At 47.4% G+C, this 19,362-nt stretch overlaps 1 protein-coding gene across 4 annotated transcripts in view; it reads right to left on the reverse strand.

The window, feature by feature from the left end:
- The window catches only part of SLC25A25 (solute carrier family 25 member 25), a 45,058-nt gene that overhangs the window by 19,407 nt on the left and 6,289 nt on the right, over nucleotides 1-19,362 (reverse strand). Inside the window, exon 2 of one of the 4 annotated variants that reach the window (XM_089772962.1) lies at nucleotides 16,505-16,652. The exons of 1 other annotated variant lie outside the window; for it this stretch is intronic. In XM_089772962.1, coding sequence (XP_089629088.1) covers nucleotides 16,505-16,507 — 3 coding nt within the window. In that variant the 5' untranslated portion in view covers nucleotides 16,508-16,652. Of the gene's footprint in view, nucleotides 1-3,627; nucleotides 4,635-7,880; nucleotides 8,470-16,504; nucleotides 16,653-19,362 lie in introns of those variants that run through there. 2 more of the 4 variants (XM_075905720.2, XM_006136325.5) reach the window with 2 other exon arrangements.

Raw genomic sequence — 19,362 nt, forward strand, 5'->3', positions numbered from 1 at the left:
ACATTTGGGACCACATTAGTGAGGCTTGGGGGTTTATGGAGGAGCTTTTTTTTTTTGGTTTTTTGCATCTCACTTGTGTGGCCCCAACTGACTTTTCTGTGGGTCAGTGACCTTTGACTCAAAACAGGTTCCTTACCCCTCTCACATATAAAGACAATGCTAAATCCTTTTGAGTTTGACATAATATTTTGGGACCAAGCCTCCAATTGGGACCAAACCCCCATTTCACTGCAGCATCATAACACTCCTGCACCACCTGACCCCAAATCTGAGCCTACCATACACTGGAACCCCCTGTCTTGAGCCTCTTACATCCTCAAACTCTTGCATCCCCACATCCTCAGTCTTCTGCCACAACATTCCTCCACCATCCACACATCACAAATCTGTGTCCTGAGCCCATCATACTCACAAATGTCTTGCCCTGAGTCCCTCACATATCCAGCCCAAACTCCTGCACCCTCACATCCACAAGCCCTGGCTTGCTCAGCATCCCAGCCTTCCACCTGAGCCCAACACTCCCCAGCCTAGAGCCCCCTCCCTGAGTCAACAGCCCCTTCTCCTGCATCCAAATTCCCTCCCAGAGCTTGTACTTCTCACCCCTTCCCACACCCAAATCCCTCATTCCCACCCCACACCTCACTCTCACTAGGTTGAGACAGGTATAAGAGCTGGGGATAGCAAGTGATGGAGAGGAGGGGAACAGAGCGGATGAGGCCTCACATAAGGGAGATGGGGGGGGGGTCTTGGGGAAGGAATGTGATTTTCATGAATTGGTGGGTCCCTCTCTCCTCTCCCCCCACCCCTTTTTTTTTCCCCCTTGACAAACCTCAGGGTTCCTTGAAATTCTGAAAAGCTGAAAAGGGTTCCTTGGCCAAATAAAATTGGGAAACACTGGTATAGAGCATCTTCCCCAGATGCTCTGCAGTTGCATTGGTGCAGCTACACAAACGTAGCACTTCTAGTGTAGACTAACTCTAAGTGCTAGAATGAGCCACAACTCACTGGAAGTGTCAGCTTGAAGGTTCATGTACTTTTCCAGCATGGCACAAAAGCAGGTAGGTGGATCACTGCTAATCCATGGACATGTCTGAGAACCAGTGTCTGACTATTCCTCAGCAAAAGAATAAATAGTTCCTGACTGGTAGTTTCTTTTGACTTTGTATTTTCACTCTGGAAGGTGAAATAAATTATACAGCACAGAAAGTCCTAACAGGACACAAATGTCAAGGAGTGGACATGGATACAAAATGGGGAAGGAGGGCAGTTAATCATTTGTTAATTCAATACAGTCCACAGCAGACTGAAGAACAATAGCAGCTAGCCAAGGCTGGGGGGAGGTAAATATTTCACATGAAGGTAACTGACCTCCAGCAGAGCTGACCTCTTCCATTCATGACAACCAGGTCAAGAATGACAGATCCTGGAGTGACATCATTGGCAGGAATTTGCTGAGCACACATAGTGAGTATACCAGCACATCCCATGGGCATCCACATTTTACATACGTGTGGGTGAAAGACAGCCTGATGCTTTAATAACCACCTCCAACTAGCCACCACATCAGCAAAGTCTATCCAACTGCAAGGCAAGGACCACAAGAATAAATAGAAGCAGTTCAGCTGGATGACAGAATCTGCGTTTTAACACCAGGTTTGTTTGTGCAAATGAAGCCATCACAGCATCTAGCTCTGAGACATAATAAATATTTCATATGTTCATAGCAACCGAGGAACTCCGGGCACTTTTACAAAGGTAACGCAGAGGCAGAGTGATTAGAAGATGCACCCAAGGTCATAGACATTCAGTAGCAGAGCTAGGAATAACATCTACCTCTGCCTCCCTTGCTCTACTTACCAGACAACAGTTCCCCCACAAGACAGCAAAGGTAAATGAGAAGCCCCTCAATGCTGAGCTAGGCTATGGTTTCTTCCCCGAGATTTCAAGACTGAGTTAATTAGGAAGCAGCCTCCCAAGGTCATGGAAATGTATTACACAGAGAAGGGAAAGAGAAACATTAGCTTCACCCCCACTCTCCAAAAGGCCACATTTGTCTGGAGCGGCAGAGTGATCCACTCAAAGGCAGAGAACCCATTACTCCCCTTCAAGATACACTAGAGATCTTTAACACACTCATTCCAGGCTTCTCCCCATAGCCTGCGTTAGCTCGTCATTGGCTTCTGTCTTTCAACTTCCGATCTTCCCTCCATTCACCAGTTTATGCATTTCTTGCCTTTAAAAAGGATACCCAGTTCCCATCACTGGGCAACCAGCAAAGAAGTCAGTCCCTGCAAGTTTCTCAGTCAGGCCCAAGCCAGGATTGTCCTGTCCAATGGAACCAGAACCACAAGCCCTATTTGCTTCAATCCAATGCATGAGACAGAAGACTACAAGCGTCTCCACCACCTAATCCCAGGCTGTTCATCCAGGTGACATGAACACAGAAGGCTTTTACAACAGCCTCTGTATCTAGTGTTCTCTGCCTAGTACACTGGACCTTGCAAGCCACCTCTGGTTATCTCTGCTCCGGGCCCAGCCATCTACCTCAACATTCTTCCCTTCCCCTGCTCCCATTACTTGGAGAGGTTGTACCTGCCTGACACCCCTCTTCCCCAGTCCCAGGGACACTCTCTTTTGTAACAAGCCATCTATAATTAGCCTCACTGTTCTTCTCTCCCCAATTCCATAATAACTTCTACAACAGGGAGCAGTTGTGGCCTCTCTAAATAGCTAAGTAATCAAATTAAGAGACTTCAATTGTACCCAGCCAATACTGTCACACAATCCCAGGCTATTGGATGCTAACATACTATTTAGCAGCTTTTGTCTAGCTGCCCCTGAAACAAAGACTCTCCTTTTGTTCTCCATCTATAGTACCTCCCCGCCCCGCTCCCCATTCCTCCCGCCCACTCTCAGACTCAGAAGTTTCAATCTGCATTCCAGTTCCAGCATCCCTTCCCTATCCTCTCCTGAGAAGCTATTCATTTCCAAGGTGTAAGTCCTGATGCCTCTGACAGACTCCAGGTCTGCATACTATTTAGCTAATGCTGACAGGTTCTTGTTCATTCAAAATATACTGGTTTCTCTTGCATCTCCTGAGGCATCATCCCTCATATCCACGTTACTAGACTATTCTTAAGACATCTGAGGTTCTCTCAATCCTTAAGCAGTCCCTAGTACAGGGATGGAGGTACATGAACCCCACCATTAGCCCATATTACTATTCCTTGCCTTCTTAGTTAACCCTCCTCTTTCAGTTGCCAAGTAACCTCTGAGCTCTAATATTCCATCTTGTTCCCAAAGCAGTTTCCCCAGAGAGGTCAGCCCTCAAAACATTTTTTAAAGGGGAGGGGGTAATAAGAACTACTGGCAGCTCATTACACCTCTGCAGATAATCACTGCTCTCTCTCCTTTTTCCCCCACCACACACTTGCACTTCTAGTAAGCCACACCCAGGATCCATCCTTCCCTACTCCTTGCAAGCCCTCTCCCACCACCAAACATATCCCCCTTAGGGGACACCATTCTCACACTCCCTCATCTCCAACACCCTTTGTTCCAGCAGGCCAATCATGTGCAACCCAGTAAAAGCCAGATGCTATTCAGGAACCTCAGAAGCTCCATTACCTTTGGAAAATGCTCTGCAGGTCCAACCACCAGTAAGATAGTTGGTCTCTTTTCAGTGGGATCAGCCCCTCTGTCCTGTGGCTTCCCCAACAGGTTTGGCCCCTGGTCCCTTGAGTCTGGAACAGGAGTCGGCTCTCTAATCTCATTCTTTTCTCCTTCTGCAGGACCTTGGCATATGGCCCTGGTAAAGAGGCTGGCCAGAAAGCACCAGAGGGTCTGCAGCATTGCTGCTCCAGTGGAAAGTCCCAGTCAAGGAAACCCTGCAAAAAGTGGCTCTCTGCTGCCAAGGATGTGGCTACACTACAAGCACTCCGAGAATCCGTTCTGCACAGCAGCCAGAGAGAGACTCAAGCTAGCAACGCCAGAAGCTCTGTTTCTTTACAGACTATTCCTGCAGCTGAATCCTACCTTTTGAAATTGCGGCTGCAGCTGTCGTGCCTGGCCTGACAAGCAGTTCACTAAGCTGATGGCAACAGATAAACCTCAAGAGCTCTGTCCTGGAGAACTCAAGATATTGAGATTTAGATGAAGCCTGGACAGAGAAACCAAGATGCTGAGCTTACTATGAAAGCTAAAATGGACCCTTTCATTCTTAGAAGCTGGTCAAAACTACCAATTAACCTGCTCTCCCTGGCTCATCTAACGCACATCAAGTGAGCTGAAACCCTGAGTATCCAGCCTGCATTCTCACTGCAGCAGTGCCCAGCCAATCACCTCTCCCGACACTAACATGTTCATTATTCAAACCAGCAATCTCAGCCCAATAGAAGTGTGCGCAACCAGACGATTGCTTTGCATGCAGCCAGACAGTCTTGCAGAGAAATGCTGACTGTAGCCCGCAGAATGAGGCTGCATTAGCCAGGTACCCACAGAGCTGGAGAAGATTATATTTTTAAAAGAAACACCTGCTCTGGGCATCTTAGCTGCAACCCTGACACAACTTCTTTAGCATACAGAAACTTGAAAGAGGATAAGCATCACACATATCTGCTTATGACTCAGCAAGTGCAGCTGAATGTACTGTATATCTTTTATTAACAGCACAGACTCAGATGGCTCTTTATAAGCCAGAGGCCTGCGGTCCTTAGACACAGCTGAACTGACCTCTAAAGCAATGGTTCTCAGCAAGGGGTATGTACACCCCCTGAGGGACTTGGCTGTCTTCCAGGAAGTACAGCAGCTCATCTACATATTTTCCTAGATTTACAAGCTACATAATAAGTACTACTGAAGTCTGTACAAACTAAGATTTCATGGACAATGTTTTGTTTATACTGCTCTATTATACACTGACATTTAAGTAAAATATTTATGTTCCAATAGATTTTATAATTATACCATAAACATGAGGAAGAAAGCAACTTTCTATCAATAGGAGTGTGCTGTGACACTTGTATTTTTATTTCTAATTTGCTAAGTTTTAAGTGAGGTAAAACTTGAGAGTACACAAGACCAATCCAACTTCTGAAAGGGGTATAGTAATCTGGAAAGGTTGAGAAGCTCTGCTCTAAAGAAAAGGAGGGGATACAACTAGTCTACTATAGTCTCATCTGTAGCTCCAATAGTTCTTTGGTGCTGCATTACACTTCTGCCATGTGGCTTTAACTAGGATACCATGACACATTTACAAAACCTTCATGGCTACTTCTTTCTATAGGATGTAACATGCAGCAGCTAAAGTGCAGCCTACTAGTCAAATTGAACCAGAGTTCTATGATGTAAGGATCCTTAGTAACTCCAAATGTTTACACGCGTGCACGCACGCAAATCCTGCCTTGCTGTCTCTATATCAAAGGCAGCAAGGGGTGCAGGGAGGCTTTAAAGCTGGCTCCCGACAAGCACCGGGTCCTGCGAAGCTGCCTGCCCTCCCCTGTATCAGAGGCAGCAGCGGGGGGCGGAGGAGAGTGGGGGAAGGACGGATACCAGCACAGCCTCTGTCCATGGGGAGCTCAGGCTCTGCTCGCAGACCAGCCTTTTGCCTGTCACCCTGCACTGCTGCCTCGGATACAGAGACAGCAGCATGGAGTGGAAGGGGGCTCCCCAGGAGTGGGGCCAGGAGTGCACTGACTGCCATTCCCAACCCCAGGAACCATCAAATAATTGTGTAACTGCTAAGAATTACATCAGAATGCCTGTACTGGGACAGACCAAAGGTCCTTCTAGCCCACTGTCCTGACTTCCAACAGTGGCCAATGCCAGATGGTCCAGAGGGAGTGAACAAAACAGGTAATCATCAAGTGATCCCTCTCGTGTCACCCATATCTAACATCCCTAATCCTATGAGAGGATGCATGGTCCATTCTGAAAGTTTGGTGTTTGCAAGGACTAAACTCCAGAGAAAAATAAAAAAAAAACACAATACTGATTATAATCACGTAAAATAAAAAGATTTCAGATTTCTATTCTAAACTGCAAAATGGTTTAATAACTTCAGATGAAAGCCACTACAGTATTAATATGGGACTATGACACAGACTGTAAATCCCAGCACACTATGCTCCTTCATGATTTAAAGGGCCTTGCATTATTAAAGATCATAAAAATCATAGGGCTGGAGGAGACCTCAAGAGGTCATTAAGTCCAACCCCTCAGCCCAAAGCTGGACCAACCTCAACTAAATCATTCCAGCCAGGGCTTTGTCAAGCCGAGACTTAAAAAGATGAGTGGTTGCAGCTCTTTATTCAATGGAAATTAAAGTGTTATCCTTTGGATCATTGTAAATTGTGAGTATAGCCATAAATAATGCTGGGCAAAGGAAAAATGGATTTGGAGAGAATATTTTTCCTTCCAGAAGCCACTTACTTAGGTGATAAAGTTGCTTATTGTATGTAGCTGATTTTTCAATAGTGAGATTATTTTTGGAGTTTTAACTTATGACTGCAGAGACAATCATTTACAGAAAATTATCCAATTCTACATTTGTTTTATGTGAAACTAGCAGAAAAAATTTGCAAAGCTGTAAAAAAGCCGCAAGCTATTTTTCAGATGAGCATGTAATAAATACATACTGTGGCAGACCAAAGGCAGTGGGGCTGCAGGAGATTGGTGGAGGGCGGGTACACCAGGAGTTGGGTGAGTGGGATCCTGTTTCCTGCATAGGCTGCCAGAGACTGTTGCTCAGTAACTAAGATAGGCGGGCACTTGAGACTCACTTGAGACTCATTAAGAGCTGGTCGCTGTAGCAGGCTAATGGGACACATGCAGCCAGTGAAGGCCTGATGGTTCACTATCCAAGGCTTCCCCTCAGGTAACAGAGAGGGGAAAGAGAAGAGTGATGGACTGTAAAGAAGGAAGTGAAGCATGGAGGCAAACAGAAGGTTATAAGCAGGAGAGACTTCATGGAAGTGCCAGGGAGAAGGTACTGTGGGAGTGGTTGGGGAAGTGGTCCAAGGAGAGGCTGTAACTATTCTATTGAGATAAGAGCCCCATTAGCGGCTGCTACCTCTCACCCTGGGCTGGAACCTGAAGTAAGTGGGTGACACTGTAGGTGGGTCCCAACCTTACCCATACTTGGGGTGGGCCACCACCAGGGAAAAGAGGAGCTTAGGACCATGAGTGAGTGACTTACCTGTCATGACACTGGCTTGTGAAGCAGGGACCTTTGCCTCCGAGAGACAAGAGGCAGTGGAAAGGTCACTGGGAGCCTGAGGCATACTAAAAATCCACCAGGAAGCACAGACCCAGGGAGTGAGACTAGAGCTCCACCACAACACTGTATTGCAAGTAGGGATGCTGGATATCTGTTTTAGTATTTGTGTAGCTGCAACAGTTTAGTAGTTACAGTTTCTAAAATGCTTCCTGGAGGTGGGGCCAACAGCCAGTTCACTCCACAATCCCAGCCCCACTCCTGAGGAACCCCTGCCACTCCATGCTGGTGCCTCTGATACAAAGGCAGCAGTGTGGAATGGCAGCAGCCCAGGTCTGTAGGGATCTTCCAGCTCCCTGCTGACAGAGGCTGTTCCGGCATCCCATGGAGCAGCTTCTGTCTGCAGTGAACCCAGCATGGAGCAAGGCAATAGCTGGGGCAGCAGCAGCTCCTGTCTGCAGGGGCCCTGACTCCCTGTGGACAAAGACTGCTTTGACATCCCATGGGAGGCAGCAAGGGGTGGGGGGGCAAGAGTCTATCACTCGCTCTCCCCCACCCTCCCTCACTTCCAACTGGCTAAGGCAGGAATTTAGGGTGTGGTGCCCAGTGTAGGTTCTGGGAAGGCATTTGGGGGTGGGCAGTGCAGAAGTGGAGGGTCAGTACTTACCTCAGGTGGCTCCTGACTGGCACACCCCTCTGGCAGTGACTCGTAGGTGGGAGGGAGAGAGGCTCCCATTGCCCACAGACATCACCCCCACAGCTCCAGCCAATGGGAGCTGCAGAGTCAGCACTTGGGAGCGACAAGGTAGAGTGCGTAAACCCCTTGCCCCACCACAAGGATGTGCTAGCCACTTCCAGGAGCATTAAGAGTGGGCAGAGAGCCTTCCTTAGCCCTAATGAACTGTCCCAATGGCAGCTGGTGTCCACTGGGCCCTTTTAAATCACATGGGCCCCAAGACAATTGCCTCCATTGCATACCCCCCCATCAACAGGTCTGCATACACATGGGTGCCAGGTGAATCACCTTCCATTTCCACCCATACAACTGAGTTAAATTCAGTCTCAGTTTGCCTTTTCATGCTGGTTTCTAAATACAACTTCCTACCTGAGGAAGTTCAGTGTGTTTTAGGGATGTAATAGTGTAGTTGATTAACAGATAAGCAAAAGTGTATTGGTTAATGCTATAGACTACATGCATTCCCACCCCCAGGCCAGTAAGTTGTTTTAGCAGGCTGGCCAGTAGTCCAGCTTGTGCTGGGACTGGGAGCTCAGACTCTCGCCGCCGCCCCCCCCCGGAGCTGATGCTGCCTCAATCAGCAGAGGGGAGCTGGTTTTTAAACTGGCTCCCCTCCTGGACCAGCTCCCACCTGGCACCCCATTCTGCTGCCTCTGATACAGAGGCAGCTCTGCAGAGTGGCAGGGGGCTCCCCAGGAGTGGTGCTGCAGCGCACTGGGTGCCAGCTCTACCCCTGGGGACTATAGAACAGCTGAGTAACCAATAAGAATTCATGGTTAACTGACTATCAATTAACCGATATTTAAAATCCCTAGTGTGCTTCAGTCAGTATTCATTGACACAGCTGTAATGAGGGGAGGGGAGGGGAGGGGAGGGCTGCTTCAGAGGCACTGATTGGATTGCTTGTATTGGCATCTTTCCACCTCCTCCAGTCACTAGGAGCTAGGAGATACGGTAGCCAAAATCTCATGTTCCCGAAGTGACTCTGCTGGAATGAGCAGTGACTCATCTTCTTTCAAAGCTCCTTTTGAAACACCCAGCAGTGCTGGCTGCAGATGAGAAACCCATGTGATTACTACAATAGCCCTGTGCCTCTCAGTGTAGGAGAAGTTACTTTCTCCAACAATTTCAGTTCTGAAAGTGACACACAGTGATTGAGTATGTGAACTCTTCACCCTCCAGAGACAGGGCTGAAATACAGCCTATAGAGCTTCCTGCATCAGGCAATTAAAACCAGACATTCTGGCCATTACTTCTTCGACAATTAAACTGGTCATGCAAAAAAAAAAAAAAAACGCACCACAATACACCCTCTACAGTCAGCTGTAGTAATGCATTAAGTTGATATAGGGCACAGGGTAATACATGCTAGGCTGGTTCCCTTGCTAGACACACCTGTAAAGAGGGGTACAGAAATGTAAAAATGATTTATACCTTAGAATACAGTTACAAAAGAATTATTCCAGGTGATGCATCATTGTGACTTAACTGTGAGCCTGTGCCAAACACAAGGGTATGAAGACAGCATATGTGGAGACTTGGTACATAGAGCCCATCTGGTCACTCAATAGTGAATACCCAGTAATGTTTTATACATCATATGAGTAGTGACAGGAGACAGGGCAGACTAAACAATGCAAAACAAATCCCTGTTCCTTACTTGTTACAAATAACTGGAAATTGTCTGGATTTTAAATTCAAATCTGCAGTGGGTTAAATCCCAGGAACACAGCTATCAAATTATTCACTCCCTCTACTCCTGAGTCCCAAGCTTATTGCCACAGAGATCCTGGGATGCAATAATGCACAAGTCCTGTTCTTCCTCATATCTGTATTACTTAGATAAATACATTTAGCTTAATGACAATCCCAAACAATCCTGCATTCTGTGTGTTTCATTACTAACATTAGAACTTCCACTGCAAAATCCTTTTCAGAAACCCACTAAAACTGTAATGAGATTAGCTTTATCCCATGGATAACGTTGAAAAGATTTCTCTCATTTACCTTCCTTGCTGAGGTGAGAACAAATTGTAGTTATTTTATTTCTGAGTTTCAATCTGGGGAAAGATTCCCCAGACATATGCCCCATCTGGGTTCATGCCAATGGCCATCAAGTGCACTGAGACAGTACCATCAGTGAATCAGTAAAACATTAACCAGCAACATGGGTGGCTGACTCCTGATGCTATAATGTAACAAATAGACAACACGGGTCTCCAACTTTCACTTTTTGTAGGGATGTCAAAACAGTTAATCAATTAGACACTAGTGCTTAATCCAGGGGTGGGCAATAACTTTTGGTTGGGGGAGTGGGGTCATTCCAAGATTTTGGAAACTGGTCAAGGACTGCACTTATCTGTGGTTGGGGTGCAGGATCTAGGATGGTGCAGAATAGGGATGAATAGTATAGTCAATTAGATATGCAAAAGCTTATCTGTTAATGCTACAGACTAAATGCATTCTTCCACTCCCCAAGTAAATTTAGAAGGCTGGTCAGCAGCCCTGCTCAGCCCAGGCTTGCAATGGTCAGGGATGTTAGGTATCAATTAACTGAATAGTCTAACCTCACAAATTCTTATCAGTTACTCAACTATTCTATAGTCCCCAGGGGAGGGACTGGTAGCCAGAGCCTCCAGCCCCACTTCCAAGGAGATCCTGCCACTCTACGCTGCTGCCTCTGTATCAAAGGAAGCAGCATGGGGTGCTAGGTGGGAGCTGGTCCATGAGGGAAACCAATTTAAAAACCAGCTGACTCAGTGCTGGGTGGCAGCAGTCCCTGTCCTGGGATGGGGGGAGGGTATGTAGCTGAGCTCCTGGACCTGGCATGAGCCAGAACTGAGAGAGGCTGCATACCCACCTGGTTCCTAATACACTTGCAGAGCTGCATCGGGAGCAGGTCCAGGACTTAGCACAAACCAGGACTGAGCTGGGCTGCTGGCCAGCCTCCTAAAAAAAATTACTGTGGGGGGGAGGAGGGGGAAGAGAGAAATGCATGTAGTCTATAGCACTAACTGATAAGCTTTTGCTTGTTAATTGACTATACTATTACATCTGTAGTGCTGAGTTCAGGACCTACCCATGCTGCAGCTCTGCATTTAAAGTTTATTAGGAACCAGGCAGGCAGCCCAGCAGAGTTTCAGCCTGCACTGGGACAGGGAGCTCAGACCTCTCCCAGACAGCAGCTGCTGCCTCTGTATCAGAAGCAACAGCACAGAGCAACAAGCAGTTGGTCTGCAAGGGGAGCCGGTTTTTAAACAGACCAGCTCCCACCTGGCACCCCATGCTGCTGCCGCTTTGGATACAGAGGCAACAGCACGAAGCAGCAGGGGGCTCCTCAGGAGCGGGGTCTGAATGCACTAGCTGTCAGCCCCAACCCCGGAGACTATAGAATAGCCAAGTAACCAATAAGAATTCATGAGGTTAATCAACTGTTCAATGAATTGATATCTAACATCTCTAGTGCAGAAGGGTGCATGGGATAAGAGACTAGGGTGCAGGAAACAGTGAGAGGTCTGAGAGGGAATTTGGATAAAGGAGGGGGTTGTGACCTGTGTCAGGGGATTGGGTGCAGGAGAGGATTCTGGCCTGGAGGTGGGATGTAGGAGGGGGTACAGGGTCTGAGAGTTGTGACCTGGGTCAGGGGAGTTTGGAAAATAACCTTGGGGAGGGAGTTGGGAGCAGGAGGGTCGGGGTTCCGGAAGCAGGCTCTGGCTGGCACTTACCTAAAGCGTCTCCTGGCCAGCAGCGCCCCCCCCCAAGCAGGTAGGGTTCCCCACCTGCTGCAGCCCCAGAACACTTAATGCTGCTCCCTCTATGTGGCTCTCAGCTCCAGGAGGGGGAAAACGGCTGCCCCTGTCCCCCAGACCCAGCTCCTATTAACTGGTTGTTTGGAACTGGAATGAGGGTGGTCAGATCACAGGAAGCCCCTCTTCCCTCCAGAGCAGAGACACACACAGAGCAGTCTCAGGATCCCAGCAGGATGGCCACTGGCCAGATGCAGTGGCTTTGCGGGCCAAATCCCGCCCATGAGAGATCTTGCTCAGCCCTGGCTTAATTACTTAACAGTTTTTAATTAAGGCTTGCCACCCAGCCCCAATACAGCCATCGGGTCCCAGTGCCTGGCCACCAGCCCCTGTGCAGCTGGGGCTGCACCAGCCCAACATGGCCAGAGTTTACCAGTAAGCATCCCTACCATTTTGCAAAACTTACTTTGAACAAGAAAACAACTCCTTACTGAAGTGGTTTGAGATTTAGGAGCCTGTTTTACTTTCAGACAGACATTTTTGCACTCACTTTTCCAATGAGGGAAAGTACCAATGAGCAGCCCTGTACCTTGGTCTCTTGCCGGCCTTTTTCTGATGTTTTGTTTCCTATCACCATCCCCTGCAGTAGTCTTCAGCTGCAGCCAGGGCTAGTAGAGGCCGTTTTCCAAAAGCAGATACTTGGGACTACAGGCAGTCCCCGGGTTACATACAAGATAGGGACTATAGGTTTGTTTTTAAGTTGAATTTGTATGTAAGTCGGAACTGGCTCCAGATTCAGCCGCTGCTGAAACTGATCAGCGGCTGACTACAGGAAGCCCTAGGCAGAGAGACAGGAGCAAAGCCGCAGAGGCGGGGGACCCCGCCGCCTGTGCGGCTTTGCTCCGGGGCAAAGGAACAAAGCCGCACGGGCAGCAGGGTCCCACCACCTGTGCGGCTTTGCTCAGGTCTCCCTGCTGTGCTGGGGAGTCCCTCCCCCAGCACACCAGGGAGACCTGGAGCAGCTTTTCTTGCCCTGGAGGACGCGGTGGCGGGACCGCTGTGCTCTGGGCGGTCCCGCCGCCCGCGAGCTCCGGGGCGAGAAAAGCCCCGTTTGTAAGTGCGGATCCAACATAAGTCAGATCCACGTAAGTTGGGGACTGCCTGTAGTTTGCCCAGTTCTTCTCACTCATTACTCACTCCATGGAGTAGGTCCTAAAAAACCAGCACTGCCCTTGTGGCATGGCCAATGCCATTTGCTCTAGAATAAGGCCACATGTTTTTTATTAAAAGAAGCTCGTGATCTATTGTTTCCTTTTAAGCATTGTACCTGCAACAAGCCTGTGCAGGTTGGTTGAGCTGTTTTGCAGTTGCTCCATGTTATGGACAAGCCACAACAACAGTTATCCAAAAGGAAAAAAAAAAGTCTCAGCAACATGCTGCTACACTTCCTCAATGCATGCTACTTCCATTTAAAAAACCATGGCAGAGGCATTACTACTTCTGCATCTCACTAGGTCAGGCTTGACCTTTATGCAAAGACTTCTTCCAGCTGGATACCTCATAAGCATCACCAGTCTTCTCCAATTTGCTGGAAGTGCAGACTACAGCGATCTAGTTGAAAGAATGTTCCAGGATCACATGTCAAAGAAAGATAGCACATCTAACCCTGATACCCTAGCATAAGATACCAGGTATTGCATGTGTTGCTTGGAGGACAGTGCTCTGTGTGTTTAAATAGATAAGGGATTGGCAACTGCTATATATGCATTTAAAAATTCGCTCCCTGGTGATCTCAGTGACTGTGTGTAGCTTGCCACAGGCTGCAGCATTTTATACCTCTAGCAACAAAAGTGAACCTCTGGGTGGCCAGCGCTGAGCTGCACTTCTTGAGCTCTTGATCTTTACCAATATGAAGTGAGTCCTAAGTAGTGCAGACCCTCCCCCAAAACCAGCTGAATTTCTCACTGGTTCTCTGGGTTAGAGCAGAGTGACACAGGCAGACAGTGAATGTGACAGGCAGTTCTCCAGCTAGACACTCAGAATCCAGCCCTCTAGCACAGATCCCATCTTACCTGGCTACTGCTCAAAATCTTTTAATAGAATGACTCCATGACTGCAAGACTTGCTCAGTCCAAGGCCAAATCAGCACATTCCTCCTCTACAAGGAGGTTTTGCTGAGGCTGTGAAGAACTTTTTGGACTGATTATGAAGTGTTAATTTTGGTTCGAAATTGGGGAAAGTGTGTGTTGGTATTCAGAAGCCTTGTGTGGAATGCATCTGAAACTAGGATGTGGGCCAACCTGCCTACAGAACCATGATGTCCTGCTACATGGAAGAGAACAGATACCAAAACACCCACCAGAGGGAGAGAGCTACTTCACTCCCTAGAGATCTAAAGTATTTGCTTACTTACACTCAAAAGATGCTAAACTAACTTACATTGGGAGAACAATTTCATGAAGTTGCAAACCTGATCCCAGAATAATACAGAACATAACCATCCTTCGGAAGTATTGTGTATTGAACAGTTGGCAAATACTTCAAAGCAAGCAAAGGACTCTAGTCCACCCTTTAAAAAAAAAAAAAAACAAGTGTAATTGGCTTCAGTCATATTGCAAAATCCCTATTCAAGTTAGTGTTGAATCAATAGGTTCTGCCTCAAAGTTCTGAGTTACTCCCACAGGAATGCTGGACCACTGGACAAAGCAAAATTTGTCAGAATTAAATAATTGGTTGCTGAGCAGGGTATGGATGAGAAACTGGAAGGGCAAAGTTTCCCCTCTAAAATCTGCCCAGATGGCAGGTGACACCAGGACTGAGGCGCTCACCAAAAATATAACAAAACAGGAACTGGACTGTCATAGGGGTGGTTCTTAAATTCTCTACTCCTGGGCAAACTATTGTCTGTATTGTAAGAAACTTACTGACATTTTGAAATCAATTGGCAAAACAAACAGGTATGATTATAATATTTGACCAATAAAAATAAGCAGAATTTTAAAATAGTGTGCAGAATTTTATTTTTTGGCACAGTATTCTCCCAGGAGTAGTAAGTGTGACAGATTCAAAACATGTATTTTTACTATACATTGTCAGACATACACAGCATTTTGGAAAAAGTGATGCCCGGATTAAAGAACATCTACTTGTATCATCTAGATCTTAATACTTTCAACTTAAACAGTGGAATGACTAAATAGAACTTTATCATTCACTGATCCCACCAAGGTTATGATTACAGGTATCTCCACCCAGTGACAGATTTACTTGTGGGGAAGTTTTATTTTGCTGGTCTTCTGTTGTAAGTAACAAAACAAGTCTTCCTGCTTTGTCTATCCCTTAAGTCACTTCCCATACAAAACATGAATATATTGTATCAATACAAAGTGTAGCCCAAAACAGTTTGCAGTTAAACAATTACAGAGATAAAACTCAAAATGGGTGAGAAATTTTAATAGTAACAAGGGAGAATGTTTTCAGCCAAGATTTAAAAGGAGGAAATGGACTGATAAGGCAGGAAATTCAAGGTGATGAGGACTGCATGGTAGCAACTACAGTCAAGAAGGCACATGATAAAGCGTGGTGGGGAAAGCGTTTTTGGGTTGGGGGATCATTCAAAAGTGAAGACAAAAAAAATCCCACACATCTCACTGATGTGGCCCCTGACTAAAGGGGGGGGGACCCTTGTCTCACTCCACTTGCACTGTGGGCTGGAATGCAAGGGGGGGGGAAGAAGGTGAGGGGGAGGGGAGAGGAGAAAGGTTCAGGGCTTGCCCCACAGGCCAGAGTAACTCTTCTGGGGATCCAGGGCTAGTAGATTTTTATGAGCCCAAAAATAAGGTGTTCAGGGTGCAGGAGGGGGCGGCCAGGAAGTGGCCTGTGGGTGTGAGGGAGGGAGCAGGCAGAGGTTGCAGGGTCTGGGCAAGTGGTAGAGCGCAGGAGTGGGCTGAACATGTGGGGGGGTGCAGTGTCCAGGTAGGAGTACATGAGGGTCCCCCACCACCACTCCCAGGCAGTGCACCGCCTGCTTCCACTGTGCACAATTCTGGGCAAAGAGCACAGTGGGGGAATAAACTCCAGGCAAGGAGTTCCCTGTGCTGCCATTCCCCCAGCCGGGGGAGATGAAACTGCAGCACACTGAGCCACTTTCTTCCCCCTTCCAGCCAAGCAGAGCCCACATGCTGGATCTGGCCCCAGCTTGCCTGGCTCTGATCTGCAAGGATGAGGGTCCTCCCCCTCATGCAGCGGGGAGGCAGCGCTGGCGGGCTGGATCCAGTCAAGTCATGGGTTGGATCCATAGGTTTCCCACCCCTGTGATAAATACAGACAGAAGTGTAGACAGACAAGTTATTTGAAGACATTTGGGGAAAAGTCCATGGTGGGTTTCACAACAAGGACAATTTTGAACTGGAGCCTGAAGCTATTGTAACCAGTGCCATTTGTGGCTGAAGCAATTTAGTCATGCTTCTTTGCAGGCATGAGAAGGTGAGCAGCAACTCACATTCTTGAATCAGGAGAGCTGGTACCTGAGGAGATCAGAGAAGAGATTTGCCATTGTCAAGGAAGGAGAAGATGAAAACAGATGTAGATTTCAATACAGTTTGAACTGAAGCAGAGTCACAGAGGAAACTTGTTACTGAATTGATGACAGATTAGCTGACATAGGTGTGAGTAGAAAAAAAGCTCAAGGAGGACATCATCATTAGAGTGTAGAGGCAAACAGATGGTCAAGGCTGAGAAGAAAAGGAGCCATGCTTGACTTAGTTTCTTAAATATTCATGAGTTAGTCCAAGTGAAGAGGTTTTTCACCATTTCAGAAGAGGTTACTGCAGACGAAGCTGATTTACTACTTCAGGCTCTGCACGCAAGTGGCTGGCCAACAAATTCCACCAGTTCACTGGTTCAATTGGCTTTAATTTCAGCAGCAAAGGTGCACTTTTGAAAGGATACTCCAGCCCTGCAATTGATTATGATTGTAGGAAAAGTGTTAGCAGTATGAATGCATGAACAATGAAAACATTCCTTTCTAATAGCAGAGCGATTTTAATATGGGGACTTTACACCCAATGCAATGGCCACAATGCTACACAGACAAGTCAAACTAGTTTCCCATCTGAGCACAGTATAGTTCATTTGGAGAAGTTACTTTTCACTTACCCTCCTATAAAGCTTATGTAGTGTTGATCAGAGAAATGGCAAACTACTCCAGAGGCAGCTGCCATCAAATGATAGATAAGTAAAGAATATGGTTTCTTATTTTCTAAATAGTTCATTCTCACTGGTATAACTGAAACCATTATTTTGATCATCTGACAAGGTTAGTGATAGTCATTAATAGTGGTTCAGTGATACAGAGGCCGAATGGTTTTAAAATAAACCAAATGTAAATAATGTAGCACTGTTCCTAATAGGGATGGGAATGGTTAACCAGTAAACTGGTAGGGCCTGGCCAGTGCATTACAGCCATGGCAGGGGGAGGCACTTACCCCACCTTAATCAGTTAACTGGTTAAACAGAATGTTTAACCAGGGTTTTACATCCCTAATCCTTAGCAACTTCCACAATCTAAGCATCTTTCTATATGAACACCCCCTTCCCCCCACCACCACCACACACAGAAATGGAAAGCAGCAAATATTCCATGCCACAAATACTACATCATAATTTCTGCACCTGGAAATTTTCATCTAAAGAAAACTGAGGTAATTGTACTATTGCCCAAGAACCTACACTGTTTTGGATGCTGAGTATGAGCAACAAGCATTATCAGCATTGTTACTGCAAGGATCCAGCTTATTTATTGACACAAGTGGGTTTTTAAACTCATTAGTATTAGTCTTATTCACAACTAAGGTTAAAGCTATTCTTCCTTTCATAAGATCAATTTTTCGGGAAAAGAATTAAAGTGGTACAGGCAGTCCCCGGGTTACGTACAAGATAGGGACTGTAGGTTTGTTCTTAAGTTGAATCTGTATGTAAGTCGGAACTGGCGTCCAGATTCAGCCGCTGCTGAAACTGACTGCCAGTTCTGACTTACATACAGATTCAACTTAAGAACCCCAGGCGTCCCCAAGTCAGCTGCTGCTGAAACTGATCAGCAGCTGATTCCAGGAAGCCGGGGGCAGAGCAACTCTGCCTTGGGCTTCCTGTAGTCAGCTGCTGATCAGTTTCAGCAGAAGCTGACTTGGGGACGCCTGGGGCAGAGCAGCTGGGGTGCTGCTGGATTGCTCCAGTAGCGCCACTCCTCGGTGCTACTGGACCAACCCAGCAGCACCCCATCTGCTCTGCCCCAGGCGTCCTGATTCAGCCGCTGCTGAAACTGACCAGCAGCGGCTGAATCAGGACCTGGGGCAGAGCAGCTGGGGTGCTGCCGGGTTGGTCCAGTAGTGCCCAGAGTGGCGCTGCAGGACCAATCGGCAGCGCCCCAGCTGCTCTGCCCCAGGGTCCAAAACAAAAGCCTGGTCTGCTGGGGGGGGCACACTAACTGCGCCCCCCCCCCAGCAGACCAGGGACACAGGGAACAGAGGCGCAGCGGCAGCGGGGTGCCGCGCCTCTGAGGCTTTGCTCTGGCAAAGCCTCAGAAGCGCGGGAACCTGCCCAGTGCCCCTGGTCTGCTGGAGACGGTCTCCAGCAGACCAGGGGCACCGGAGCAGCTTACGAACAGGGCTCTCTCGCCCCGGAGCTCGCAGGTAGCAATCCGCCACCTCGGCCCCCCGGGCGAGAAAGCCCCGTTCGTAAGTGCGGATCCGACGTAAGTCGGGGACTGCCTGTACTTCATTCCTGCAACTCATTTACAGATGATAGGAAAGAAAAATGCTAGGTGCCTAAGCCAGAGAATGTTTTGCTGAACCACTGCTAACCCACCAGTTACATGATTACTCAATGTCTCCGGGGCAGGACCAGCAGCCAATGCACTACTGGCTCCACTCTTGGGGAGCCCCCCTGCCATCCCACAAGGGGAGCCAGCTTTAAAAAAAAAAAAAAAAAAAGATTCCCAAGACAGACCAGCTCCCACTACTGCCTCTGTATCAGAGGCAGCAGCGTCAGCTGGCAGCAGCCCTGTCCACAGGGGGCCTGGGCCTGTGGCAGAGAGGCTGCTCTGACATCCCACAGACCAGCGTCTGTCTGCAGCAAGCCCAGGCCTGCTTCATACAACGTTGCTGCCACCCCACACTGCCACCTCTGATACAGAGGCAGCACTGTGTGGTAGGCAGCTCCCCTACATGCTCTTCATTGAAAATTCAGGACTAGCAGCCTGGGACTGAGCCAATGTGTCAGTTGGTTTTAAAGACCACGCAGAGGGAAAGTATTGAGGTTAACTGGGACAGTTAACCAGTAAGTGATTGCTTATAGGTTTAAGGATTAGCCAACTAGCCACTTAACATCTATACCCACTAGAAGTTTCACAAATGTGAACTTGTGCTCCAACAGAATTTTCCTGAGCAGTTAGACATCAGACAATGGACCCAGTTACATGCTAATTGGAATATTTTCACTTAATGTATTCCCCAAACATAACTCCAATTAATTGACCTCTGGCTAGCTTTAAGAATGAGAAAAGGAGGTTAATAAACTCTCAAAAGCTTATAATTAATGAAAAATGGACATTTTGATGGAAAAAATATTCTAAACAAACCTACTGCAGCCTACCTACCAATACTCAAAAC

This window comes from Pelodiscus sinensis, chromosome 23 (genome assembly GCF_052426305.1).
Source record: "Pelodiscus sinensis isolate ZL-2025 chromosome 23, ASM5242630v1, whole genome shotgun sequence".
In the NCBI taxonomy this organism is placed as follows: domain Eukaryota; kingdom Metazoa; phylum Chordata; order Testudines; family Trionychidae; genus Pelodiscus; species Pelodiscus sinensis.